The sequence below is a fragment of the Podarcis pityusensis genome, assembly GCF_964106645.2.
Source record: "Podarcis pityusensis genome assembly, chromosome: 3".
Lineage (NCBI taxonomy): Eukaryota > Metazoa > Chordata > Lepidosauria > Squamata > Lacertidae > Podarcis > Podarcis pityusensis.
The window spans coordinates 4,974,874-5,002,127 of NC_138026.1; the positions used below are offsets into that span (position 1 = coordinate 4,974,874).

The 27,254-nt window shown below is 43.8% G+C and overlaps 2 protein-coding genes across 3 annotated transcripts; both read left to right on the forward strand.

Annotated features, from left to right (window-relative positions):
* The first annotated feature begins 1,896 nt into the window (after positions 1-1,896).
* Positions 1,897-11,990, forward strand: LOC308473516 (cytochrome P450 2K1-like). Its single transcript, XM_080999205.1, has 10 exons — positions 1,897-1,981; positions 2,122-2,337; positions 4,138-4,300; positions 4,768-4,917; positions 5,574-5,734; positions 6,959-7,132; positions 7,715-7,856; positions 8,582-8,766; positions 9,371-9,512; positions 11,076-11,990. Exons 2-10 carry the CDS (start codon positions 2,155-2,157, stop codon positions 11,261-11,263), a joined length of 1,488 nt encoding a protein of 495 aa, XP_080855331.1. The 5' UTR covers positions 1,897-1,981; positions 2,122-2,154; the 3' UTR covers positions 11,264-11,990.
* A 2,924-nt stretch (positions 11,991-14,914) lies between these two features.
* LOC308473517 (cytochrome P450 2K6-like) lies at positions 14,915-24,702 on the forward strand. 2 transcript variants are annotated; one of them, XM_080999207.1, is made up of 10 exons: positions 14,915-15,099; positions 15,664-15,879; positions 17,009-17,171; positions 17,629-17,778; positions 18,854-19,014; positions 19,541-19,714; positions 20,147-20,288; positions 20,802-20,986; positions 22,659-22,800; positions 23,816-24,702. In XM_080999207.1, exons 2-10 carry the CDS (start codon positions 15,697-15,699, stop codon positions 24,001-24,003), a joined length of 1,488 nt encoding a protein of 495 aa, XP_080855333.1. In that variant the 5' UTR covers positions 14,915-15,099; positions 15,664-15,696; the 3' UTR covers positions 24,004-24,702. The 2 variants fall into 2 exon arrangements, with proteins under 2 accessions (XP_080855333.1, XP_080855332.1); XM_080999206.1 differs by lacking the exon at positions 14,915-15,099 and having other exon boundaries at positions 15,562-15,879.
* Positions 24,703-27,254: the final 2,552 nt, after the last annotated feature.

A 27,254-nucleotide genomic window follows, 5' to 3' on the forward strand; every position in this document is an offset into this window, starting at 1 on the left:
GCTTAGTCATTCTGACCCAGTAACTCTATAGAAAGTATTGCATCAGCCTGTTGCATCAACTAGCAAACTCAAGCCTGCAGACTTCCTTTCACAGCATTCTGTGAATCCCGACAAAATATCTCGAAGCATCATATTCCCAGTTAAATGTCCAAATATGAGCTAGTGATAATGGTTTCGCTTGGGAAATACAACTGTACAAGCTGCAGAGACCTAAAAATAGTTTTTTATACAAGCAAATTATCTGTGAAGCCCCCTCATGCGGAGAGAGTTGCCTCTTCAAATCTAGGATTTGCACTCCCCTACCAATTTCTGTCAGTGAGGAATCCAGGTCTGCCCACATCTGAAACAGTGGCCTCAAGTGTAGCATGTTGTTCTTCACCTTAAAGGGCAGATACAAACATTTACTCTAATTTGAGAATGTAGCAATCTTCACATGTTACATTCAACAAATGTTCAATCTGCATACACAAGTAGCTAAGTTGTACACTCATACAATTATTCACAGTTATTCACTTTAAGAAGGCTGATTTCAAAAAGCTGAAGGAACTACTGGGTGAGATCCTATGGTCAGAAACACTCAATAAGATGGTCCAAGTGCTGAAATTTCTACTGAAGTATTGCTCACTGGACTCTTAACATATATATTCCTCCCTGGGCCCACTAGAATTTCAGTGGTACCTCGGGCTACGAATGCTTCGAGTTACGTTTTGCCGGGTCACAAATAATTTTAACCCAGACATGAGTTTTCTGACCTCTCGGAGGCCTCGCCGCTGCCGAGTCCCAACATCCGTGGGGCCTACGGACGCTCCACAATTGGCCTCCAGCCGTGTGAGCTCTCCGAGGCCTCCGCAAATACCAGGAGCCAAGCCAATTGTGATTGTGGAAGAGGACCCTGAGCCCCCATCCAAATAATTACTCATCAGCGCAGGTAAGAAAAAAAATCACATTTTCATTTTGTACAGATTTATTGACTTCAATTTTTGGTCTATGGCCTCGTTAGATAGTAAAATTTATGTAAAATTGCTGTTTTAGTCTGTGTGACTGCAGAAATGGATAAAAGCCCCCCATTCAAACTGACTATCATCCGTTAATTTTATTCATCTAAAATACTGTCTTATTTATTTTATAGTGCAGTACATTGATTATTGCCTTCATTTTATGGATCAGTGGTCTCGTTAGACAGTAAAATTCATGTTAAATTGCTGTTTTAGGGGGTGTTTTTCATCATCTGAAATGGATCAATCCACTTTCCATAACTTTCAATGGGAAAGTGCGCTTCAAGTTAAGAACGCTTCAGGTTAAGAACGGACTTCCAGAACCAATTAAGTACTTAACCTGAGGTGCCACTGCAGGTACCACTGTACCTGCTCTGATACCGTGGTAACCGCCTGTCAACACCTGAGCCTCCTGCCACCAGATGCAGAACAGCATGTGCTTTAAATGGCTGTAATCTGCCCAGGGACCTTATGGATCAAGAGCAACAATAAACAAAAGACATCATCATCAGCTAAACCACAATGTTGCACAAGCCAAGAGGAAGTATATCACACAAGTTTGTCTATGGAGCAAATAGTTCCAGAGATGACTGACAGAAGAGAGCCACGCTGCGTAGTGCAGAAAATTGCGCGCGCACACACACACACACACACACCAAAATATTTGTGCAGTATTTCTCCGAGAACATCTCCTTATGTTGCTGGCACCGGTATATTAATTATCTAAACTAGCTACACACACATGCCGCATAGCAGAATATTTGTAAAGAACGAGTTCCGCAGGTTCTGAGACTATCTTAAAAATTTCTCACTAGTTCAATAATTACACAAGAAGATTTCTTAACAGTTGTTTGGGTCCCTTCCAACTCTCCAGTTCTGTGATTCTATAATGTTGTTTTAAACCTGAACATTGGACCTCCCAAGTATTCAAAAGAGGTTGAATGTGCTGGACGATTTCATTTCAGGAAGAAAATACCGCTGCTCAAGTAAGTATAAAGGGAATGCTGAGTCATCAAGCGTAGCTTGCAATAAAATCTGGGGGAAAGTTCATTCCATTGACAGTGCCTGGTATTTGCTGCTCATTTCAGCAAGCAGACATGATCAAACTATGTTGTGACTTTCACAGTAATCGCTTCAGAAATTTGCTCACTGAAAAGAAATGGATTGGACTGAACAGATTACAGCATTATTCCTGCTCATTCTTACGATTATATTCATTTGGAAATGGGGCAGTTTCTGGAAAAGGAGCTCCAAAAATCTCCCACCAGGTCCTACACCTTTACCACTTGTTGGGAATCTCCACATGATGGATCTGAAGAGACCTTACAGAACAATGTTAAAGGTAACATTTTCTGTTCTTTCTGCAGCAAGGCAAAGATTCTGTGGATGTTTTTAGGCCAGGTAGATGTCAGTGTTCCATCTCATATATGCAGATATGCAAAAATGATAAAACAATGTCAAGTATGGCTTATTCGTTTTTTTCTTCCTTTTTGTGTGTGATTGCTGCTATGGTTTAGGCTGATAGCTGATCTGTGCAGTGGAGGGACTGGGTCACTGGAGGAGGGGAATAGGAATGTCACAACCAGCCTGGGATATGGGTGACGCTGTGGTCTAAACCACAGAGCCTAGGGCTTGCTGATTAGAAGATCAGCAGTTCACATCCCCGTGACAGGGTGAGCTCCCGTTGCTCGGTCCCTGCTCCTGCCAACCTGGCAGTTCAAAAGCACGTTAAAGTGCAAGTAGATAAATAGGTAACGCTCTGCAGGGACGGTAAACGGCGTTTCCATGCGCTGCTCTGGTTCGCCAGAAGCGGCTTAGTCATGCTGGCCACATGACCCGGAAAACTGTCTGCAGACAAACGCCAGCTCCCTTGGCCTGAAAGCACGATGAGCACCGCAACCCCAGAGTCGTCCATAACTGGACTTAACAGTCAGGGATCCCTTTACCTTCACCTTAACCAGCCTTATCCGCAAAAATTAGCTGCAAAATTATCGAACTTTTCAGTGTGAAGCCAGCACTTCTAAATACATCATTTTAGAATCCACTCAAGTTTTCACAATTATCTTACGTGAAACAAAACAAAGCAATTATATTGCTGAATGTGGGCTTTTAAGTGCGCCCATGTCTGAAATTATGTTCTTATTGAAAATGTTCATCTGCACTGGAAGCAGTCACTGTTAAAAAAAACAACAACATCAAAGAGAACTGGATAACGTATAACACAAAATTAAGGGAAGAGGTGGGTCAACTACCGTATTTTTCGCTCCATAGGACGCACCTGATCAAAAGACGCACCAAGTTTTTAGAGCAGGAAAACAAGAAGAAGAAAAATCTGACTCAAATGTTGTACTAAACTATTTCAAACAGCAAACTGGGTGGCTCCTGTCCACTTTGCTGCTTTAAAGCGAGCCACAGTATACAATGAAGAGAATGGAAAAAGGACAGACGTGGTGGTAGTATGGTTGCATTGTTTTTTTGTAACATAAAATCATTCAATAAAAATTATTTTTTTGAAAAAGAGAATGTTCATTTCTTTGCAACACCCACAATTCCCATGATTCTTTGGGCAGGTGTAAAAAAATTTATTAGATTAAATCTAGGTCTCCAGGGTAATTTTAGCTAAAGGCAATATTGGAAAGCACTGGCACTCCTCGGGTGAAACATAGGAGCCTAATTATGAGCAGCCACAACTGATAGCTCAGTTGGTTGAGCATGAGACTTTTAATCACAGGGTCGTGGGTTCGATCCCACGTTAGGCAAAAAGATTCCTACATTTCAGGGGGTTGGACTAGATGATCCTTGTGGTCCCTTCCAACTCTACAATTCTATGATTCTAACTTTCAATTTCTTAAGGAAGGAAAATTCACATCAGTTTTCAACATTATTTGCTCACAATTATCTCCAGATAAAATAAAAGACCTGCAGAATTTGCCATCCTACTGCACTTTCTTCTTAATAATTTGAGGTTACTCCTCTTGCTAAAGGCACCCACGTGATGAACAGTGCTTAGACATTTAAAGTTGACGAATTATACCATGCAACTATGTAAACGAAATCAGTTTTTATTTCAGATCTGTGACAGTATGTCTGTATGTTTGGGGGGTTTATTTGATGTTTCTCTCTTTTGGTCATTGAACTCCAGTTGTCAAAAGAACATGGCCCCATCTTCCGCATCCAAATGGGATTCCAGAAAATGGTGGTGCTGACAGGGTATGAGACAGTCAAGGAGGCTCTGGTGAATCAGGCGGACGCATTTGCAGAGAGACCCACCATCCCAATTTTTGAGGACCATGCAAGAGGCTTTGGTGAGGTCTTTCCTTCTGTATAATAGCTTGTGCTGTTTGTGAAATTTAGTTATCATAGCAATATAGAATCTGTGCCAAAAGGTTCATAGAACTGATTCTTAGTTTCAATTATAGCTTGGAGGACAGCCTGCCACTCGACCAGTGTAGCTGCAGCCATTGGATGGATAATGCCAAATGTCTTTGTCACTGCCAGCAAAAGAGTAGGGTTGAAGGAATAGGAGAATCTGGTCATAAAATAATGTACCATTACAGCTGAAGGGCCATAAACTGGAGAACCCCCTCTCCAATTGTGTTCTGAGGGTACAACCCATAGGGATATTGCTGAAGTACTGCAGCGTGTGTGTCTTATCAGAGACCAGATGAGGGACCAGCTGAGAGGCATCCTCAGTTCCACAGAAGAAGGGTGAGATAAGCCAAAACATATTATTGTAGCCATGATAACTTGAAACTTGATCTCTGCTCTTCAGGTGTTGTTTTTTCACATGGTGAAAACTGGAAAGCGATGCGGCGGTTCTCACTAAGCACATTACGGGACTATGGCATGGGGAAAAGGTCCATAGAGGACAGAATTGTGGAAGAATGCAGTGTCCTGATTAAGACATTTGAATCTTACCAAGGTGGGTTAGTGTTTCCCTCTACAGCTCCAGGGCAAAACAACACTACATTAGATGCCCAGAATAATGTGTTATATACATATTGTTAACACTCAGAACTATAGTAACCAGGATTCCCTGTGAAGAAGTTACCAATCTGCAGTGTTCAGGTCAGTGTGAGGTAATGCTGACCTCTGTCCCTCTTTCCTGTCCTCGCTCCTACGATCCCCTCTCGCATCTTTGCCTCCCAAAGGCTTGCACAGCTGTTTTTTGCAGCAGCCCTGGCTTCAAGCTCCCAAGGAGAGGGGAGAGGAGAGGTGGCTGAGGGAACACTTCATGAGGGAGGGTGTTTGAAAAAGGGTGAGAGACCACTGGCTCTGCAGGCAAGGGGTGACATACCGGTAACTGGCTTCTGAGGCTTGGAGTGCATTTGCCCCCCAGGAAAACCACAGAAAGAATGTAGCTGGTCAAGGGAGTCATGGTCTCAAAAAGACCTCTGCTTAGGTATATTCTGCCCATGACTCTTTTTAGAGTTGCTTAACTCAGATATCTTCAAGTACACCAGAATTTGGGATCAGTTTCTAAAATAAATGTGCTCAATACATCGGTAGGAACCTAACACAGAGAAGAGCTATTCTAATTGGTATTTTATCTGAACATCGTTTAATATTTATGTATAGGACAACCATTTGAAACCACCACAATTATGAATGCCGCTGTTGCCAATATCATAGTGTCCATCCTACTAAACAAGCGATTTGAATACGAAGACTCCACATTTAGAAAACTTCTGAAGTTGGTCAATGAAAATCTCCAGCTTTTGGGAAGCCCCTCTGTCATGGTAATCTAAGCTTTTTCAAATGGAAAAGAAATAGTTGGTTGTATTCACAGAATACTCAATGTGGGTGCAATTCCATATTGTTCGGGCTTCACTGCAAAACACATCTTGAGAAATATGAGTTGCGTAAGATCCCAGGACAGCATTTCCTTCCAAAGGTCCTCACTCAGTTGTCTTTGTGCAGTTTTTAGGAGGGGAGAGGTATTGCATATTTGCAAGGAAAAGTATTAGTAGAAAGGATTTGCAATCTTCAGGTATTAAGGAAAGCAGAGAAATTAATACTCACCTTCCAAAGTAAAGGTATATTGGCCAAATAATACAAATAATTATTCGGTTTAGATCAATCATCCTTCAGTTTTGAGCAGAAGTGACAAAGAGACATTAATTCTCCAGTTACTAAAGATGAATGGAAGTGGTTATAATTTTCAAAGAGACAATTGTTGGAAATTCAAAAATATAGGAGCAGCTATTTTACACATATATTTTGGACTTCTTGTAAGATTAAAAGCTTTTGGTTATAAATTAAATTCTTGGTACCAATATGATTTTAACCCACTTCTTGACCCACTAGAGGACCTCTCCTCCTTATTCCAACGCCTGCTTTTCTTACCCAGGAGTCTTTGTTGTGCAAGCTTTTTTGAAAGTCTAAGTCATGTGTGGGGAACCTTTGACCCTGGCTAATGCACAGGGATAATACAAGCAACGTTGGGGTAGAGCTAAAAATGCCCCACCGCCAGCCCAAGGCAGATGCTGACATGAGCCGAGGTGAAGCAATTTGCCTCAGGTGGCAGATCCAACCGCTTCCCTGTCCCTGCTGTTGCACCACTGCCAGCCATGTCTCAGTTTTGCCCATGCAACCATGGCTGCTGCCACAGTGCCCTGTTTTGTGGCAGCACTGTGAGTGACACCATGGGCCTGTGGGGGGACAGTGCCAGGGGGGAATTTTGCTGCCCCTGGCTACTTCTGGTTGACCTCTGTCTAGGGGCTTGTCCACATCTCAGCAAACTGCTAATACACAAGTACAAGGGGGCTCCATAACTACAACAGCACGTAAGAAAATGGCCCTCCAGCCTTGGCCTCTAAGGGATATTGACTCAACGTTGCTCCAACCCAAATACATTATTGTTCTGTGTCATTGTTTATTCCTCTGTGGAAGATGAGATATTTGGAGTACCACCTGAGAATTAAGCACTGGGCTTTTCTCTTTGTCGTATTTTATCCTTACAGCTGTATAATATATTTCCTGCTCTTGGCTCGCTTTTGGGAGGCCGTAAAACTATCCTTCAAAACAAAGATGAGATGCATGCCTTCATAAATGTCACCTTCATACAATACCTCAGAGATCTGGATGAAAATGACCAAAGGAGCTTCATTGATTCATTTCTTCTGAAACAGCAAGAGGTAATGGAGTCTTTTAAGCCCACCAATATTTTTTTTTGATATTTTCAATTGTTAATAATAATATAAAGCTTTGGCTAATATCTGGAGTCTGTGACCTGACTGCTTGCAGGGCTGTTTTCCACTCGGACTCCCGCTCCTCTCAAAAAAAAAAGAAAAAAACCACCTTTGAGATACGGTAGCTCAGTTGGTTGGAACACGTTGCTGCGTATGCCAAGGTTGCAGATTCAATCCCTCTAACGGACAGCTGCAGTCCTACACTGCAGATGTTTGGAACAGATGATCTTCAGGTCCTTCCAACTCTATGATTCCATGATTCCATGACTAGTCCAACGCATCATGCTCCCCCCCCCCCCAGTATTTCTTTTGCACCATGCTCCTTTCTTATGCCTGTGACATGCTTTCATGTAGAAAAGAGATTTGAGTGTGCTGGCTGTGTATGATTTTTCTACTTTCCTAGACCGCTTCTCTGCTCTTTCCATTCCAGTGAGTGCCCTCCCAGCCCTTGGCTAGCTACTTTGATATCTGCAAATGGAATTTCCTCATTCACCTTGTTATTGCCAGTTCTTTCTTTTTACACCACAGGAGAAGGACAAGCCGAATGGATATTTCCACAATGAAAACCTAAAAGCCGTTGTGAGTAACTTATTTGCTGCTGGCATGGAGACCACTTCTACCACACTGCGCTGGGGACTGTTACTAATGATGAAATATCCTGAAATTCAGAGTGAGTGCTTTTCATTGGGTTGGCTCCCATTACTTTAGCTAGCATATCTTGATTCTAGTTATACATAACTAGAGTGGTACTTCTGGTTACGTACTCAATTCTTTCCGGAGGTTCGTTCTTAACCTGAAACTGTTCTTAACCTGAAGCACCATTTTAGCTAATGGGGCCTCCCACTGCCACCGTGCCATTGGAGCGCGATTTCTATTCTCATCCTGAATCAAAGTTCTTAACCCGAGGTACTATTGCTGGGTTAGCGGAGTCTGTAACCTGAAGCGATGTAACCTGAAGTGTCTGTAACCCAAGGTATGACTGTATCTGGGGGCCCGGGAAGCTGGGGGGCTGAGCCCCACAATTTTCAATGAGGGGGATGGCCCCCCTCAATATTCCACAACCGGGTGGGCCTTTTTGGGCCTAGTTTCACTGTGTGACATGACACATGTCAGTCCCCCCAATGTTGGGTGTAACCATGCTGACTTTTGCTTCCTACATAACTATAAGCAAATTCTCAGGTGAATAGCATCTTCCACAATTTTGCCTTATGTTGTTAGATTGTGCTCATAGATCAGGCTGTCCCATTGCATAATTAGCTGTCAGTTACACCAGGAAATCTGAAGATATGAGTTGGTGGCAAACATATGCTTTTGAGTTTGGCATTGGGGGTGGGGACAAAGAAAACCACCAATGAGTTTATTTTAACACAAAAATTCCCCCTCCACTGCCCCCAGATAAGGTCCAAGAAGAAATTGCAAAGGTTGTTGGATCTTCTCAACCAAGGATTGAGCACCGAACGAAAATGCCATATGTAGATGCAGTGATACATGAGATCCAGAGATTTTCTGACATTGTCCCCACAAATATTCCACATGCAACCACTGTGGATGTTACCCTCAAAGGCTACTTCATTCCAAAGGTAATCACTTTGATTAAACTGCATTCTTTGCTCAGCTGACTGCAATCATTTCTTCTTTAATTAGGACATTACGCTTTAGGCTATGAAGAAGAATAGTTTGGCTTTGATATCCCGCTTTATCACTACCCTAAGGAGTCTCAAAGCAGCTAACATTCTCCTTTCCCCTCCTCCCCCACAACAAACACTCTGTGAGGTGAGTGGGGCTGAAAGACTTCAGAGAAGATTACGAGTCCACCAGATTACAAGTCTACCACTCTGAACCACTAGGAGCAGGCCCCACTGACCTCCTTGTAAAGTAGGGGGCCATTGCCCCCCTGGGGGCCCCTGTTGGAGCCCCAGTTCCCTAGTCTGGGCGTACTTGCTTCTGCCTTCCTCGCTGCATACAGGTCTTTATTGAGTCATCCCAGAAAAGTTGGGCAAGGGGCTCAGTCAACAATTCTCTCAGCCCAATGATGACTGTTTAAGGAGCTAATGGTATATAATCTCTGGATTATAATCCAGATTGTTTCTTGCTTTTAAAAAAAAGACATTGAGGACTATACCATAACGATTTGCTTGACAGCCGATATCCATTTTTTAAATAACTCTTGCTTTTCCTTTGCAGGGGACTCACATCATGCCACTACTGACCTCCGTGCTGCACGATGAATCTCAGTGGGAAAAGCCATACCAATTTTATCCTGAGCACTTTCTTGACTCTGAAGGAAAGTTCATAAAGAGAGATGCATTCATGCCTTTCTCTGCAGGTAACTCAATTTCTGTCTATACATATCCAATGTGAGCTTAATGAACAGGCCATCTGTAATAAATATAGGGGTTCCTCGTGCGTAAGTTGCCGCCACTCCTGGCTAGGTTGCCTTGTTAAACCTTTTCTGTCTGGACAGCCCTTCACTTCGTGGCTGTTTCAGTCGCTAGCAGAATCTGTCAGTGGGCGTTTCTTAAACCTTTTCCAGCATAAAAGCTGTTTGACGCCAAGTCTCCTCCTACTCTCCCTGTGCGGAAGTCTTCTGCGCAGGGAGGGTGTGGGTAGCGGAGGACCCGTACTCTCCCCGCTGGTCTCCGGCGAGGAGTCCTGGAGCCCCCTCGCCGATTCCCCCATCTCCCTGGTGTTACGCTGATTTCCTTCCCCAGCTGATGAGCTGCCCCTCTCCCTGCTGGGCCCTTCTCCAGCATCGCTTGGGAGCCTTGCCTCCACCTCTAGCTCCGATGTCAGTTCCCTGACACCATCCTAAGTATATTAACATAAAATAAAACTTGGATGGAAGACACAATCCCAAACTGTCATTTAGAACTGCAATAAGATACGCAACATCATTCATTTTCAGTAGGGCAGCTTCTGGGCCAGTGGCCAAATTGGACTCTTCAAGGCTCTCTAACCACCCTCAGAACTTCCCCCAGGCCTTGGCTTTCAGTGGACCTGCTCTGTGTTCCCCTCATGTGCTTTTGCCTGGCCGGAATGTGCCATCTATGCTAATGCCACCTGCTTGCTGTGGTAGAGAATGGATACAGGCTGTTTGGAGGATTAGGGTACAAGAAACTCTCAGACCGTGGGCTGAAAAACATTCACTCCCCTTGGTTTTCAGCTCTGTAGAATGCTTCTTGCTGGGAGTTCATCTTTTGCATACTTGCCAACATTCTTCAGATGAAAATCAGGACATTTTTTATACCCATCCAACTCATCCTCCTCGAAAGACCATTTGTGGTCCCCTGTCCCCCGTCAGAAGAAGTCAAGTGCTGCCATTTCTAAACCAACAGGACTCACGACTTGCACCCTCCACTGTCCTGAGAAAACCTCTTAGGCCCAATCTGATTTTATTCTTTTGGTAGATTTACAAAAGGAAAAACACACACCGATAAACACATTTTAGAAAATGGCAAGATTAGACGTGGCTGCCCCAAGCATTTTTTTATAAATCCAGACTCCTTGTGCTCCGTTCTGCTCCCCCTTCCTCCCACCCAGGACTGCTCTGCCCTCTGCCTCCCCCTCAGAGCCACTGCATCATCATGCTAGTTCTCGACAGCCACATCCTCTCCTCCAGCAGCCACTATGGAGGGGCAAGTGCTGACTCATACTTTTCCCCAAGCTCAGCAGCAGAGCATGCATTGTGGGACTGGCACTGGAGAATTGGGACACTTGGAGAACATGCATTTCTTCAAGATTAGTGTTCATTCTTGTTGCATTTTAGAATGGTATCATTATGAAATTTCAAACAGTAAGCAGTTTGATGCATTCCATTATAAATAAACCAAGAAAATGTTGTTAAGTAAGCAAGGAACCCAGTTTCAATCCTGCTTGCGCTTCCTTACAGGTCGGAGAGCATGTTTAGGTGAGAATCTTGCCAAAATGGAGCTCTTCCTCTTCTTTACAAGCCTCCTGCAGAGATTCACATTCCAGCTACCTCCTGGAACATCTGAAGATGACCTGGATTTGACCCCTGCTGTTGGGTTCACAACACCTCCCATGCCCCACCAACTCTGTGCTCTGCCACGTTCATAAGACGCAAAGTTCATGGGTTGCTTATCCTCCCTGTGTGTGCAATGCAAACCTTTTTAAACACCCTTATTAACCATGGACATTTTGGTTCAGTAGACTTCCAGTCGGATTGGCCCATGATGTGTCACAAAACTTAAGTGTTGCACACTTATGTTCTGCTTAATGTTTGTAGTAAATACGATTCCGTGTTAATTGTAGTGCTTTAGTTCAGCCTAGGAATTAAATTTTGAAATTTACTTGATTCTGTTCAGAAAAAAAAATTCCTACTATAATCTGTATTTCGGTAATATATATAATCTACATATAATCTGTATATTTTGTGTCAAGCCACTTCATTCCTTGTGTATTTTACTGCTTCATCTTTTGGTTCTAATTGAAGGGTACTTTAAAAACAAAGATTTAAGCAATGGATGGTCAAAAGGGAGTAGTCAAATGCGGGTGTTTCTCCCCACTCTGATCAAGAGGCTCAGATTTTAACTGAGGGTCACAGGTATAGCAAGTCTACAGGTAACAAAATAGATTAAGTCTTTCCATGTGAAAAGAGCAATGATAAATTCCACTGGTTTTTAAAATTTACATCAGGAATTTGATTAAAAACATTAAAAACCTTCTGTGTAAAAATCCTGTTTTAAAAATTTGGGTGGGTATGGAAAAACTGGGTGGGAGATGCTGTGATCACTAGGCCTGCCCTATTTTGCTTTCTTTGAATAAAGAGTTAACTTCCCCGGCACTGGTGGTGTTTTTATTGCTGACCTACTCCTGCCTCCAGCTCCTGCCAGCTTATGAGGACTGAAGGTCTCCACCTTCCCACTGCCCTCTAAGGCTCCTCCCCCAGCAGCCTACAGCTCCATCACCTTGCATCTCATGACTTTGCCGTCTTCATTTCTCTCCATGTTCTGGGTGACCAGAGAGAAGGGAGCTGGTTGCAGCAGGAGGGGGAGACTCCCCAGATGAGGCAGGCCTCATCATCTCTGTCTCCTGGCCCCCTTCCTCTCCTGTCTGAACTGCTCTCTGCCCCAGCTTCTTCCCACTCACGAAACCCTGTTACCTCTTCAGCTTCCAACACCTCCTCCTCCCAGTCAGCTCCCTGTTCTCCCACTGACCACTCATCCCACCACCAGTGCCCTGGCTCTGAACCTTCTCCCTCTGGGGGTTTCCCAGCTGCTGCCTCCCATCACAGCCAGTCCATGATACCTACCCACTTTGAGCTTCTTCTTTTTTTACAGCCAAGTGGTATATAAATGTTATGAAAGAAATAAATAGGGCTCGGGTCCATCTTGCAGTCTCTTGTCATATCTCTCCCGACATTGTGATGTTGTGCGCTCCTGATGTCACATCTTGGGTGCAAGTTAGTCCCTCTGCTTCGGGCATAGAGATCAACTGACTTGTATTCACATGTTAACAAATGCCTTCAAATATCTCGAAGCATCATATTCCCAGTTAAATGTCCAAATATGAGCTAGTGATGATGGTTTCACTTGGGAAATACAACAACTGTACAAGCTGCAAAGACCTAAAAATAGTTTTTTATACAAGGAACTTATCTGTGAAGCCCCCTCATGCGGAGAGAGTGGGCTCTTCAAATCCAGGGTTTGCACTCCCCTACCAATTCCTGTCAGATACAAACATTTACTCTAATTTGAGAATGTAGCAATCTTCACATGTTACATTCAACAAATGTTCAATCTGCATACACAAGTAGCTAAGCTGTACAGTCAGACAATTATTCACAGTTATTCACTTTAAGAAGGCTGATTTCAAAAGCTGAAGGAACTACTGGGTGAGATCCTATGGTCAGAAGCACTCAATAAGATGGCCCAAATGCTGAAATTTCTACTGAAGTATTGCTCACTGGACTCTTAACATATATATTCCTCCCTGGGCCCACTAGAATTTCAGTGGTACCTCGGGTTACGAATGCTTCAAGTTACGTTTTGTCGGGTTACAAATAATTTTAACCCAGACGTGAGTTTTCTGAGCTCTCGGAGGCCTCGCCGCTGCCGAGTCCCAACATCCGTGGGGCCTACGGATGCTCCACGAGGCATCCGCGAATGCTGGGAGCCAAGCCAATTGTGATTGTGGAAGAGGACCCTGAGCCCCCATCCAAACAAGGACTATCATCAGCGCAGGTAAGGAAAAAATCACATTTTCATTTTGTACTGTTTTATTGATTTCAATTTTTTGGTCAATGGCCTCGTTAGATAGTAAAATGTATGCAAAATTGCTGTTTTTGGGGTCGCTTTTCATCGTCTGGTTCCTGTTGAGTGTGTTTCGTTTGTTAATTGAGTCCCTCGCTGCTAATCAGAGGCTTCCTGTTGAGTCTGCCAGCTGTTGAGTCCTGAGCACCCACGCAACACACAACTTATAGTTGGAAGTTTTGTTTTTGCTTTTCTTTTCTTTTTTGCATTTTGGTTGTCTGGCTTTTTCAATTTTTTGACGTGACTTGTTCTTCATTCGCTTTTGTGACTGTGGCTTGTGATTTCATATTTGTGACTTGTTTTTGTGACTGTGTGGAACCCAGTTCAGCTACTGATTGATTGTGTGACTGTAGAAATGGATAAAAAAACCCATTCAAACTGACTATCATCAGTTAATTTTTTTTCCCATTAAAATACTGTCTTATTTATTTTATAGTGCTGTAAATTGATTATTGCCTTCATTTTTTGGATCAATGGTCTCGTTAGTAAAATCGTGTTAAATTGCTGTTTTAGGGGTTTTTTTTCATCGTCTGGAACGGATCAATCCACTTTCCATTATTTTCAATGGGAAAGTGTGCTTCAGGTTAAGAACACTTCAGGTTAAGAACGAACTTCCGGAACCAATTAAGTACTTAACCTGAAGTACCACTGTACCTGCTCTGATACCATGGTAAACGCCTGTCAACACCTGAGCCTCCTGCCACCAGATGCAGAACAGCATGTGCTTCAAATGGCTGTAATCTGCCCAGGGACCTTAAGGATCAAGAGCAACTATAAATAAAAGACATCATCATCAGCTTTAACGGCCTCGGTCCAGTATACCTGAAGGAGCGTCTCCACCCCCATCGTTCTGCCCGGACACTGAGGTCCAGCGCCGAGGGCCTTCTGGCGGTTCCCTCATTGCGAGAAGTAAGGTTACAGGGAACCAGGCAGAGGGCCTTCTCGGTAGTGGCGCCTGCCCTGTGGAACGACCTCCCAGAAGATGTCAAAGCAATAAACAACTATTTTACTTTTAAAAGTCATCTGAAGGCAGCCCTCTTTAGGGAAGTTTTTAATGTTTGATGCTGTACTGTTTTTAATATTCAGTTGGAAGCCGCCCAGAGTGGCTGGGGAAACCCAGCCAGATGGGCGGGGTATAATTAATAAATTATTATTATTATTATTATTATTATTATTATTAACCACAATATTGCACAAGCCAAGAGGAAATATATCACACAAGTATGTCTATGGAGCAAATAGTTCCAGAGATGACTGACAGAAGAGAGCCACGCTGCATAGTGCAGAAAATTGCACACACACCCCCCCCAAAATATTTGTGCAGTATTTCTCCAAGAACATCTCCCTATGTTGTTGGCACCGGTATATTAATTAACTAAACTAGCTACACACACATGCTGAATAGCAGAATATTTGCAAAGAAGGAGTTCAGCAGATTCTGAGACTATCTCAAAAATTTCTCACTAGTTCAATAATTACACAAGAGAATTTCTTAACAGTTGTTTGGGTTCCTTCCAACTCTCCAGTTCTGTGATTCTATAATGTTGTTTTAAGCCTGAACATTGGACCTCCCAAGTATTCAAAAGAGGTTGAACCGGCTGAACGATGTTTTCATTTCGGGAAGAAAACACCCCTGCTCAAGTAAGTATAGAGGGATGCGGGTGGCGCTGTGGTCTAAACCACTGAGTCTCTTGGGCTTGCTGATTCGAAGTTCGGCAGTTCGAATCCCCATAACAGGGTGAGCTCCCATTCCTCTGTCCCAACTCCTGCCAACCTAGCGGCTCAAAAGCATGCCAGTGCAAGTAGATAAATAGGTACCACTGCGGAGGGAAGATAAACAGCATTTCCGTGCACTCTGGCACTTGTCATGGTCCTCTGTGCACCAGTAGCAGTTTAGTCCTGCTGGCCACATGACCCGGAAAACTGTCTGTGGACAAACGCCAGCTCCCGCCGCCTGAAAGCGAGATGAGTGCCACAACCCCATAGTCGCCTTTGACTGGACTTAACCATCCAGGGGTCCTTTACCGTACCTTTAAAGGGAAAGCTAAATCATCAAGCGTAGACTGCAGTGAAGTCTTGGGGAAAGTGGAAGGCATTCCATTGAATGAAATGATTCACTAGAGACAGTTCCTAGTATGATAAATTTGCTGCTCATTTCAGCCAGCGGACATTGTCCTTGATCAAACGATGTTGTGACTTTCACAGTAATCGCTTCAGAAATTTGCTCACTGAAAAGAAATGGATTGGACTGAACAGATTCCAGCATTATTCCTGCTCATCCTTACGATCATATTCATTTGGAAATGGGGCAGTTTCTGGAATAGGAGCTCCAAAAATCTCCCACCAGGTCCGACACCTTTACCACTTGTTGGGAATCTCCACATGATGGATCTGAAGAGACCTTACAGAACAATGTTAAAGGTAACGTTTTCTGTTCTTTCTGCAGCAAGGCAAAGATTCTGTGGATCTTTTTAGGCCAGGTAGATGTCAGTGTTCCATCTCATATATGCAGATATGCCAAAATGATAAAACTCTGTCAAGTATGGCTTATTCGTTTTTTTCTTCCTTTTTGTGTGTGACTGCTGTTATGGTTTAGGCTGATAGCTGATCTGCGCAGTGGAGGGACTGCGTCACTGGAGGAGGGGAATAGGAATGCCACAACCAGCCTTATGTGCAAAAATTAGCTGCAAAATTATTAAACTTTTCAATGTGAAGTCAGCACTTCTAAATACGCTCTTAGAATCCAGTCAAGTTTTCACAATCATCTAATGTGAAACAAAACAAAGCATTTATATTGCTGAATGTGGGCTTTTAAGTGTGCCTATGTATGAAATTTTTTAATGTCTAAAATTATGTTCTTATTGAGAATGTTCGTCTCTTCGCAACACCCACAGTTCCCAGGATTCTTTGCGCAGGTGAAAAAATTTGCATTAGATTAAATCTAGATTAAGTCTAGATTAAGTCGGCGTTTCCGTGTGCTGCGCTGTTGCTGGCTCGTCACAGCAGCTTCGTCACACTGGCCACGTGACCCAGAAGTGTCTTCGGACAGCGCTGGCTCCCGGCCTCTTAAGCAAGATGAGCGCGCAACCCTAGAGTCGGACATGACTGGCCCGTACGGGCAGGGGTACCTTTAGCTTTACCTTAGATAAAGTCTCCAGTGTAATTTTAGCTAAAGGCAATATTGGAAAGCACTGGCACTCCCCGGAGGAAACAGAGGAGCCTACAATTCTATGATTCTAACTTTCCATTTGTTAAGGAAGGAAAATTCACATCAGTTTTCAGCTTTAATTGCTTTCGGTTTCCGCCAAATAAAATAAAGGACCTGCAGAATTTGCCATCCAACTGCACTTTCTTCTTAATAATTTGAGGTTGCTCCTCGTCCTAAAGGCACCCACGTGTTGGTCAGTGCTTAGACATTTAAAGTTGACAAATTATACCATACAACCATGTAAATGAAATCAGTTTTCATTTCAGATCTGTGACAGTATGTATGTATGTATGTTTAGGGGGATTTATTTGATGTTTCTCTCTTTTGGTCATTGAACTCCAGTTGTCAAAAGAACATGGCCCCATCTTCCGCATCCAAATGGGATTCCAGAAAATGGTGGTGCTGACAGGGTATGAGACAGTCAAGGAGGCTCTGGTGAATCAGGCGGACGCATTTGCAGAGAGACCCGCCATCCCAATTTTTGAGGAGTATACAAGGGGCTTTGGTGAGGCCTTTCCTTCTGTATAATAGCTTGTGCTGTTTGTGAAATTTAGTTATCATAGCAATATAGAATCTGTGCCAAAAGGTTCATAGAACTGATTCTTAGTTTCAATTATAGCTTGGAGGACAGCTTGCCAATCGACCAGTGTAGCTGCAGCCATTGGATGGATAATGTCAGATGTCTTTGTCACTGCCAGCAAAAGAGTAGTGTTGAGGGAATAGGAGAATCTGGTCATAAGATAATGTACCATTACAGCTGAAGGGCCGTAAACTGGAGAACCCCCTCTCCAATTGTGTTCTGAGGGTACAACCCATAGGGATATTGCTGAAGTACTGCAGCGTGTGTGTCTTATCAGAGGGACCAGCTGAGAGGCATCCTCAGTTCCACAGAAGAAGGGTGAGATAAGCCAAAACATATTATTGTGGCCATGATAACTTGAAACTTGATCTCTGCTCTTCAGGTGTTGTTTTTTCACATGGTGAAAACTGGAAAGCGATGCGGCGGTTCTCACTAAGCACATTACGGGACTATGGCATGGGGAAAAGGTCCATAGAGGACAGAATTGTGGAAGAATGCAGTGTCCTGATTAAGACATTTGAATCTTACCAAGGTGGGTTAGTGTTTCCCTCTACTCCTCCAGGGCAAAACAACACTACATTAGATGCCCACAATATTGTGTTGTATACATATTGCTAACTCTCAGAACTATAGTAACCAGGATTCCCTGTGAAGAGGTAACCAATCTGCAGTGTTCAGGTCAGTGTGAGGTAATGCTGGCCTCTGTCCCTCTTTCCTGTCCTTCCTCCTATGATTCCCTCTCGCATCTCTGCCTCCCAAAGGCTTGCACAGCTGTTTGTTGCAGCAGCCCTGGCTACAAGTTCCCCAAGTGAACGGTGCCTTTGTGGCTGGCCAGGGGGTGCTGGTTCAGCCAGTCCACCAGCCCTTGATGTTGGTAATGGACAGGCAAGTGGGAGGCTGGGCAGGCAGGCACTGCACTGGCCTTTATTGTGCTTGCTGTGTGCAAGGCCTGCCTGGGAGCTGAGTGTACAGTGCCAAAGGGAGCCTTTTCCCCATTCAGGCCTGGTGGCGCCCACTGCTACCACTGCTGCCTCCCAAGGCATGTAAAGGTGCTGGCTTCACATTCACCTTTGTCCAGTCTCCGTCAGGCTGCTAATGCTGGGGCATTGTCTTCCTAGGCCCTTGTGGGGCAGCATGAGGAAGCACCTCTCTTTGGGGCAGGGGGTGGCTCAGAGACCAGGGGTGGCTGTGGCGGCTGCCTAGAGGACTCCCAAGGAGAGCGGAGAGGAAAAGAGGCTGAGGGAACACTTCATGAGGGAGGGTGTTTGGGAAAGTGTGAGAGGCCGCCGGCTTTGCAGGCAAGGGGTGACATAACTGGCTCCTGTGGCTTGGAGTGCATTAGCCCCACAGGAAAACCACAGAAAGAATGTAGCTGGTCAAGGGAGTCATGGACTCAAAAAGGATGAAGACCTCTGCTTAGGTATATACTGCCCATGACTCTTTTTAGCATTTCTTAACTCAGATATCTTCAAGTACACCAGAATGTAGGATCAGTTTCTAAGATAAATGTGCTCTATACATCGGTAGGCTGACACTGGTAACCTAAGGCAGAGAAGAGCAATTCTACTTGGTATTTTATCTGAGCATTGCTTAATATTTATGTATAGGACAACCATTTGAAACCACCACAATTATAAATGCCGCTGCTGCCAATATCATAGCATCCATCCTACTAAACAAGCGATTTGAATACGAAGACTCCACATTTAGAAAACTTCTAAAGATGGTCAATGAAAATATCCGGCTTTTTGGAAGCCCCTCTGTCATGGTAATCTAAGCTTTTTCAAATGGAAAAGAAATAGTTGGTTGTATTCACTGAATACTTAATGTGGGTGCAATTCCATATTGTTCAGGATTCACTTAAAAACTCATTTTGAGAAATATGAGTCGCTTTCAGACCATTTTAAAAAAGCAGTCTTCCCCCCATTTATTATTTTCATTCATATAATTGGATATTCTGCTTAAAATATAATAGCTAGATAACTTAAACCATAATTGACTTTTTGTATACAGTATTGATGCCCCTGGCCACTAATGGTCTAAGTATATGGTCTTGTCCACATCTGAGCAAACTGCTAATCCACAAGTACAAGGGGGCTCCATAAATACAACAGCACATAAGAAAGTGGCCCTCCAGCCTTGGCCTCTAAGGGATATTGACTCAACGTTGCTCCAACCCAAATACATTATTGTTCTGTATCATTGTTTATTCCTCTGTGGAAGATGAGATATTTGGAGTACCACCTGAGAATTAAGCACTGGGCTTTTCTCTTTGTCATATTTTATCCTTACAGCTGTATAATGTATTTCCTGCTCTTGGCTCGCTTTTGGGAGTTCATAAGACTCTCCTTCACAACAGAGATGAGATGCATGCCTTCATAAATGCCACCTTCATACAACACCTCAGAGATCTGGATGAAAATGACCAAAGGAGCTTCATTGATTCATTTCTTCTGAAACAGCAAGAGGTAATGGAGTCCTTTAAGCCCACCAATAATGTTTTTCGATATTGTCAAAAGTTGAAATTTTCACATTTTAAAAATACATTTCCATGTGTGCTGGTGTCTAATATACTCTGCACGTTTTATTTTATTTTTCCTCTATAAAGCTTTGGCTAATATACGGAGTCTGTGATATGATTGCTTGCAGGGCTGTTTTCCACTCGGACTCCCGCTCCTCTCAAAAGAAAAAGAAAAGAAAACAACCTTTGAGATACGGTAGCTCAGTTGGTTGGAACACGTTGCTGCGTACGCCAAGGTTGCAGATTCAATCCCTCTAACGGACAGCTGCAGTCCTACACTGCAGATGTTTGGAACAGATGATCCTCACATGGAATTTGATCTGCACATGGAATTTGCTCGTCACCTTGTTATAGCCAATTCTTTCTCTTTACACCCCAGGAGAAGGACAAGCTGAATGGATATTTCAACACTGAAAACCTAAAAGCAGTTGTGAGTAACTTATTTTCTGCTGGCACAGAGACCACTGCTATCACACTGCGCTGGGGACTGTTACTAATGATGAAATATCCTGAAATTCAGAGTGAGTGCTTTTCATTGGGTTGGCTCCCATTACCCTAGCTAGCATATCTTGATTCCAGTTATAAATAACTATCTGGGGTCCCGGGAAGCTGGGGGGCTGAGCCCCACAATTCTCAATGGGGGGACAGCCCCCCTCAATATTCCACGGTGGGCCTTGTTGGGCCTAGTTTCAATGTGTGACATCACACATGTCAGCCCCCCCCCCCCCAATGTTGGGTGTAATCAAGCATGCATGTTTCTGACTTTCACATCCTACATAACTATAAGCAAATTGTATATTTCCACTAAAATTCTCAGGTGAATAGCGTCTTCCACAATTTTGCATTATGTTGTGAGATTGTGCTCATAGATCAGGCAGTCCCATTGCATAATTAGCTGTCAGTTGCTCTAGGAAATCTGAAGATATGAGTTGGTGGCAAAAATAAGCTTTTGAGTTTGGCATTTGGGGGTGGGGACAAAAAAAACCACCAATGAGTTTATTTTAACAAAAAAATTCCCCCTCCACTGCCCCCAGATAAGGTCCAAGAAGAAATTACAAAGGTAGTTGGATCTTCTCAACCAAGGATTGAGCACCGAACGAAAATGCCATATGTAGATGCAGTGATCCATGAGATCCAGAGATTTTCTGACGTTTGCCCAACAAATCTGCCACATGCAACCACTGTGGATGTTACCCTCAAAGGCTACTTCATTCCAAAGGTAACCACTTTGATTAAACTGCATTCTTTGCTCAGCTGACTGCAATCAATTTCTTCATTAATTAGGACATGACACTTTAGGCTAACCCTAGGAGCAGGCCCCACTGACCTCCTTGTAAAGTAGGGGGCCCTTGCCCCCCTGGGGTCCCTGTTGGAGCCCCAGTTCCCTAGACTGGGCCTACTTGCTTCTTCCTTCCTCGCTGCATACATGTCTTTATTGAGTTATCCCAGAAAAGTTGGGCAAGGGGCTCAGTCCACTATTCTCTCAGTCCAGTCCAGTTCTGCTGGATGTCTCAGTGGCCTTTGACACCATCGACCACAACATCCTTCTGGACTGTCTAGAGGGGCTGGGAGCTGGGGTCACTGTTATACGGTGGTTCCGCTCCTTCCTCCTGGGCCGTGTCCAGAAAGTGGTGGTGGGGAATGAGTGTTCAGACCCCTGGCCTCTCACTTGTGGGGTGCCTCAGGGTTCCATCCTCTCCCCCATGCTTTTTAATATCTATATGAAGCCGCTGGGAGAGATCATCAGGGGGTTTGGGCTGGGTGTTCATCAGTATACAGATGACACCCAGCTCTACCTCTCCTTTAAATCAGAACCAGTGAAGGCGGTGAAGGTTCTGTGTGAGTGCCTGGAGGCGGTTGGAGGATGGATGGCGGCTAACAGATTGAGGTTGAATCCTGACAAGACAGAAGTACTGTTTTTGGGGGACAGGGGGCGGGCAGGTGTGGGGGATTCCCTGGTCCTGAATGGGGTAACTGTGCCCCTGAAGGACCAGGTGGGAGTCATTTTGGACTCACAGCTGTCCATGGAGGTGCAGGTCAATTCTGTGTCCAGGGCAGCTGTCTACCAGCTCCACCTGGTACGCAGGCTAAGACCCTACCTGCCCGCGGACTGTCTCACCAGAGTGGTGCATGCTCTAGTTATCTCCCGCTTGGACTACTGCAACGCGCTCTACGTGGGGCTACCTTTGAAGGTGACCCGGAAACTGCAATTAATCCAGAATGTGGCAGCTAGACTGGTGACTGGGACTGGCTGCCAGGACCACATAACATCGGTTCTGAGAGATCTGCATTGGCTCCCAGTACGTTTCCGAGCACAATTCAAAGTGTTGGTGCTGACCTTTAAAGCCCTAAACGACCTTGGTCCAGTATACCTGAAGGAGCATCTCCACCCCCATCGTTCAGCCCGGACACTGAGATCCAGCGCCGAGGGCCTTCTGGCGGTTCCCTCATTGCGAGAAGTAAGGTTACAGGGAACCAGACAGAGGGCCTTCTTGGTAGTGGTGCCCACCCTGTGGAACACCCTCCTTTCAGATGTGAAGGAAATAAGTAGCTATCCTATTTTTAAAAGACATCTGAAGGCAGCCCTGTTCAGGGAAGTTTTTAATATTTAAGGCTGTATTGTTTTTAATACTTGATTGGCAGCCGCCCAGAGTGGCTGGGGAAACTCAGCCAGATGGGCGGGGTATAAATAATAAATTATTATTATTATTATTATTATTATTATTATTATTATTATTATTACTGTTTAAGGAGCTAATGGTATATAATCTCTGCTTTATAATGTGGATTGTTTCTTGCTTTTTTAAAAAAAGACATTGAGGACTATACCATAATGATTTGCTTGACAGGCCATATCCATTTTTTAAATAACTCTTGCTTTTCCTTTGCAGGGGACTCACATCATGCCACTACTGACCTCCGTGCTGCATGATGAATCTCAGTGGGAAAAACCATACCAATTTTATCCAGAGCACTTTCTTGACTCTGAAGGAAAGTTCATAAAGAGAGAGGCATTCATGCCTTTCTCTGCAGGTAACTTATTTTGCGTCTATTTATACATATCCAATGTGAACTTAATGAATAGGCCATCCTAAGTATATTAACATAAAATAAAACTTGGATGGAAGACACAATCCCAAACTTTGGAGTACTTATATCTGTCATTTAGAACTGCAATAAGATACGCAACATCATTCATTTTCAGTAGGGCAGCTTCTGGGCCAGTGGCCAAATGGGACTCTTCAAGGCTCTCTAACCACCCTCAGAACTTCCCCCAGGCCTTGGCTTTCAGTGGACCTGCTCTGTGTTCCCCTCGTGGGCTTTTGCCTGGCCGGAATGTGCCATTGATCTATGATAATGCCACCTGCTTGCTAGGGTGGAGAATGGATACAGGCTGTTTGGAGGATTAGGGTACAGAAAACTCTCAGACCGTGGGCTGAAAAACATCCGCTCCCCTTGGTTTTCAGCTCTGTAGAATGCTTCTTGCTGGGAGTTCATCTTTTGCATACTTGCCAACATTCCTCAGATGAAAATCAGGACATTTTTCATACTCATCCAACTCACCCTCCTCGAAAGACCATTTGTGGTGTCCCCCCCCCCTTTCAGAAGAAGGTCGGGTGCCTCCATTTCTAAACCAACAGAACTCAGGACACGCACCCTCCACTGTCCTGAGAAAACCCCTAGCCCCAATCTGATTTTATTCTTTTGGTAGATTTACAAAAGGAAAAACACACACCGATAAACACATTTTAGAAAGAGGCCACATCCTCTCCTCCAGCAGCCACTATGGAGGGGCAAGTGCTGACTCATACTTTTCCCCAAGCTCAGCAGCAGAGCATGCATTGTGGGACTGGCACTGGAGAATTGGGACACTTGGAGAACATGCATTTCTTCAAGATTAGTGTTCATTCTTGTTGCATTTTAGAATGATATCATTATGAAATTTCAAACAGTAAGCAGTTTGATGCATTCCATTATAGATAAACCAATAAAATGTTATTTAGTAAGCCATGAACCCAGTTTCAATCCTGCTTGCGCTTCCTTACAGGTCGGAGAGCATGTTTAGGTGAGAATCTTGCCAAAATGGAGCTCTTCCTCTTCTTTACAAGCCTCCTGCAGAGATTCACATTCCAGCTACCTCCTGGAACATCTGAAGATGACCTGGATCTTACCCCTGCTGTTGGGTTATCAACACCACCCATGCCCCACCAACTCTGTGCTCTGCCACGTTCATAAGACGCAAAGTTCATGGGTTGCTTATCCTCCCTGTGTGTGCAATGCAAGCCTTTTTTAAAACACCCTTATTAACCATGGACATTTTGGTTCAGTAGACTTCCAGTCGGATTGGCCTATGCTGTGTCACAAAACTTAAGTGTTGCACACTTATGTTCTGCTTAATGTTTGTAGTAAATATGATTTTGTGTTAATTGTAGTGCTTTAGTTCAGCCTAGGAATTTAATTTTGAAATTTACTTGATTCTGTTCAGAAAAAAATTACCTACTAGCATTGAAATCTGTATATTTTGTGTCAAGCCACTTCATTCCTTGTGTATTTTATTGTGTCATCATGTGGTTCTAAGTGAAGGGCACTTTAAAAACAAAGATTTAAGTGATGGATGGTCAAAAGGGAGTAGTCAAATGCAGGTGTTTCTCCCCACTCTGATCAAGAGGCTCAGATTTTAACTGAGGGCCGCAGGTATAGCAAGTCTACAGGTAAAAAAATAGATTAAGTCTTTCCATGTGAAAAGAGCAATGATAAATTCCACTGGTTTTTAAAATTTACATCAGGAATTTGATTAAAAACATTAAAAACTTTCTGTGTAGAAATCCTGTTTTAAAAATTTGGGTGGGTATGGAAAAACTGGGTGGGAGATGCTGTGATCACTAGGCCTGCCCTATTTTGCTTTCTTTGAATAAAGAGTTAACTTCCCCGGCACTGGTGGTGTTTTTATTGCTGACCTACTCCTGCCTCCAGCTCCTGCCAGCTTATGAGGACTGAAGGTCTCCACCTTCCCACTGCCCCCTAAGGCCCCTCCCCCAGCAGCCTACAGCTCCATCACCCTGCATCTCATGACTTTGCCGTCTTCATTTCTCTCCATGTTCTGGTTGACCAGGGTGAAGGGAGCTGGTCGCAGCAGGAGGGGGAGACTCCCCGGATGAGGCAGGCTTCTCACTTCCCTCCACAACATGTGCAGAAACAGTCTTCTTGACTGCTGGACCCAGTATTGGTCCAATCCATTTAATTAACTAAACTAATGTCCTAGTGGTGGATTTCTTACATGAATAGCAAAAAATTGGTAAGCGGTACTCAAAGGACAGTGAAAATCTGATGTAACTTTTCAATGCTCTCTTGCAAGTTGTAATCCACTAATCCAGGAGGATTTCAAAAGGCTACTCTTTCTACCTTGCATCATTAAGGGCAATTGAATGTTGCAGTTTATCCTGTGTTGAGTCTCTGTAGGTTTCAAGAGGTTAAACCAGTTTAGTAAAGTTTTTGTTTGAGGAGATAAAGGTAAAGGGACCCCTGACCATTAGGTCCAGTCGTGACCGACTCTGGGGTTGCGGCGCTCATCTCGCTTTATTGGCTTCCAAGTCATGTGGCCAGCATGACTAAGCTGGTTCTGGCAAACCAGAGCAGCACACGGAAACGCCGTTTACCTTCCCGCCAGAGCGGTACCTATTTATCTACTTGCACTTTGACGTTCTTTTGAACTGCTAGGTGGGCAGGAGCAGGGACCGAGCAACAGGAGCTCACCCCATCTCAGGGATTCAAACCAGCCACCTTCTGATCAGCAAGTCCTAGGCTCTGTGGCTTAACCCACAGTGCCACCCACATCCCTGTTTGAGGAGGTAGGCACTAAGTATTAAAATGGAGAGTAAACCATCAAGCGAAGATTTGAATAAGAACTAGGGAAAATTGGGGCACATCCCATTTAACTGGATGGTTTAATGATCAAGGTGTCTCCCCTGCCAGGTAAGTTAAATGGTTCACTAGAGAGAATGCCTAGCTCAGCATATATGCTGCTCATTTCACTTGACCCTGTGATCAAAATTTTCATTATAATCACTACAGGCAAGTTGCTGAAAGGAAATAGATTGGGCTGAGCAGATTCTAGCGGTATTCCTACAATTACATTCATTTTGAAACTGGGCACTTTCTGGAACAAGAGCTCCCAAAATCTTCCACCAGGACCCAGGCCTTTACTGCTTGTTGGGAATCTCCACATAATGGATCTAAAGAGATGTTAAAGGCAAAGCTTGCAGTTCTTTCCATGGCCAGCCAAAGGTCTCTGGATTATGTGGATCTTTTAGAGCAAATAGACATTGGCTTTCCCTATATCAAATGCGATGTGCAATGTGCAAAGCAATAAACCTTTGTCCAATGCTATCTTGTTTCAGCTTATTTCATTCTTTGCAATTGGTGTGTCACAGTTTGGACTGAAGGTCAATAAGTTCATTTGGGGGATGGTGCAAGGCAGGCTGGGAATGGAGGACCTGATAAATTTTCAGAGGCCCATGACCCCCGATTTGGGGGGGGGGGTTGCAGGGGTGCCTGACCCACCCCCTCCATTTCACTGCTCCATTCATTGCTGTTCTTAAAGATCTCCTTCAGTTTGTGCTGGGTTTGGGGAAATTTACCTTCGTTTCCAAATTCATCAAGGAATTATATTTGTGTGTTTGCTTCTTTTTTTGTCATCTGGGCCAGCAGAAGAAAAACCTTATGAGCTCCATGATCCTAATATCTCCGTGGTATCAAGGTGTAACAGAATGAGCTGTGTTATGTCAGTTTTATATCCATTTCACTGGCTTCCAGGTTGTTTCCTGTCTCTAATAAATGTGTTGGCATTGGTCTCTAAAGACCTAAATGGTCTGGGGCTTGAGTATTTCAGGAACTGCCCTCTCCCGTAAAAGCTTGCTTGAAAATGTCTCTCATTTTCTGGGGTCCTTGTTGTCCCTCCTCCACCACACCCCAAAAAGCAGCGGGCAAATTGAGCCTTTTTGTTGTCCATCTTGGTTCCTACCCACAAAGGAGAACATAAGTTGGTGGAGATAAGGGAGAAGACCATTTCTATCATGGCAAATAAATCATGTTCTGCTTTTCCAAGAGGGAATTTGCTGGATCCCTTTGCCTGCCTATATGATGCCATTGAAAACTGACATTTAGTGGCCATTTTAGAAACTATTTTTGGAATTGTGGTGTTTTTCATTTTTGCTGTATGTTTTTATTGTTGTAGGTTTATTCTTTGATTATATTTTGTCTTGATTTATTATATTGTTCTGTTTTTATGATACTGTAAACCTTTCTGAGAAAGGCAGGAAATGGAATGATAGTGAAATCTTTGTGTTCTTTAGCATCCTTTTGAAAGAGAAACACCACCCAGTTTATGCTCTTTATGCTGAGAGAGTGGTGTTGACTTTCACTTTATCATCATCCACGGTGCCATGGGCTGACTTCAACACTTTCAGAGTTGACCTTCTCCTCCATTT

What these genes read in the sequence shown, in the direction of transcription:
- LOC308473516 (XM_080999205.1), top strand. Translation starts at nt 2,155, where the DNA reads ATGGATTGGACTGAACAGATTACAGCATTATTCCTGCTCATTCTTACG. An exon ending in TTCTTCTGAAACAGCAAGAG is followed by an intron (nt 7,133 to 7,714) that starts GTAATGGAGTCT and finishes TTTACACCACAG; the next exon opens with GAGAAGGACAAGCCGAATGG. An exon ending in GAAATATCCTGAAATTCAGA is followed by an intron (nt 7,857 to 8,581) that starts GTGAGTGCTTTT and finishes CACTGCCCCCAG; the next exon opens with ATAAGGTCCAAGAAGAAATT.
- LOC308473517 (XM_080999207.1), top strand. Translation starts at nt 15,697, where the DNA reads ATGGATTGGACTGAACAGATTCCAGCATTATTCCTGCTCATCCTTACG. An exon ending in TTCTTCTGAAACAGCAAGAG is followed by an intron (nt 19,715 to 20,146) that starts GTAATGGAGTCC and finishes TTTACACCCCAG; the next exon opens with GAGAAGGACAAGCTGAATGG. An exon ending in ATTCATGCCTTTCTCTGCAG is followed by an intron (nt 22,801 to 23,815) that starts GTAACTTATTTT and finishes GCTTCCTTACAG; the next exon opens with GTCGGAGAGCATGTTTAGGT.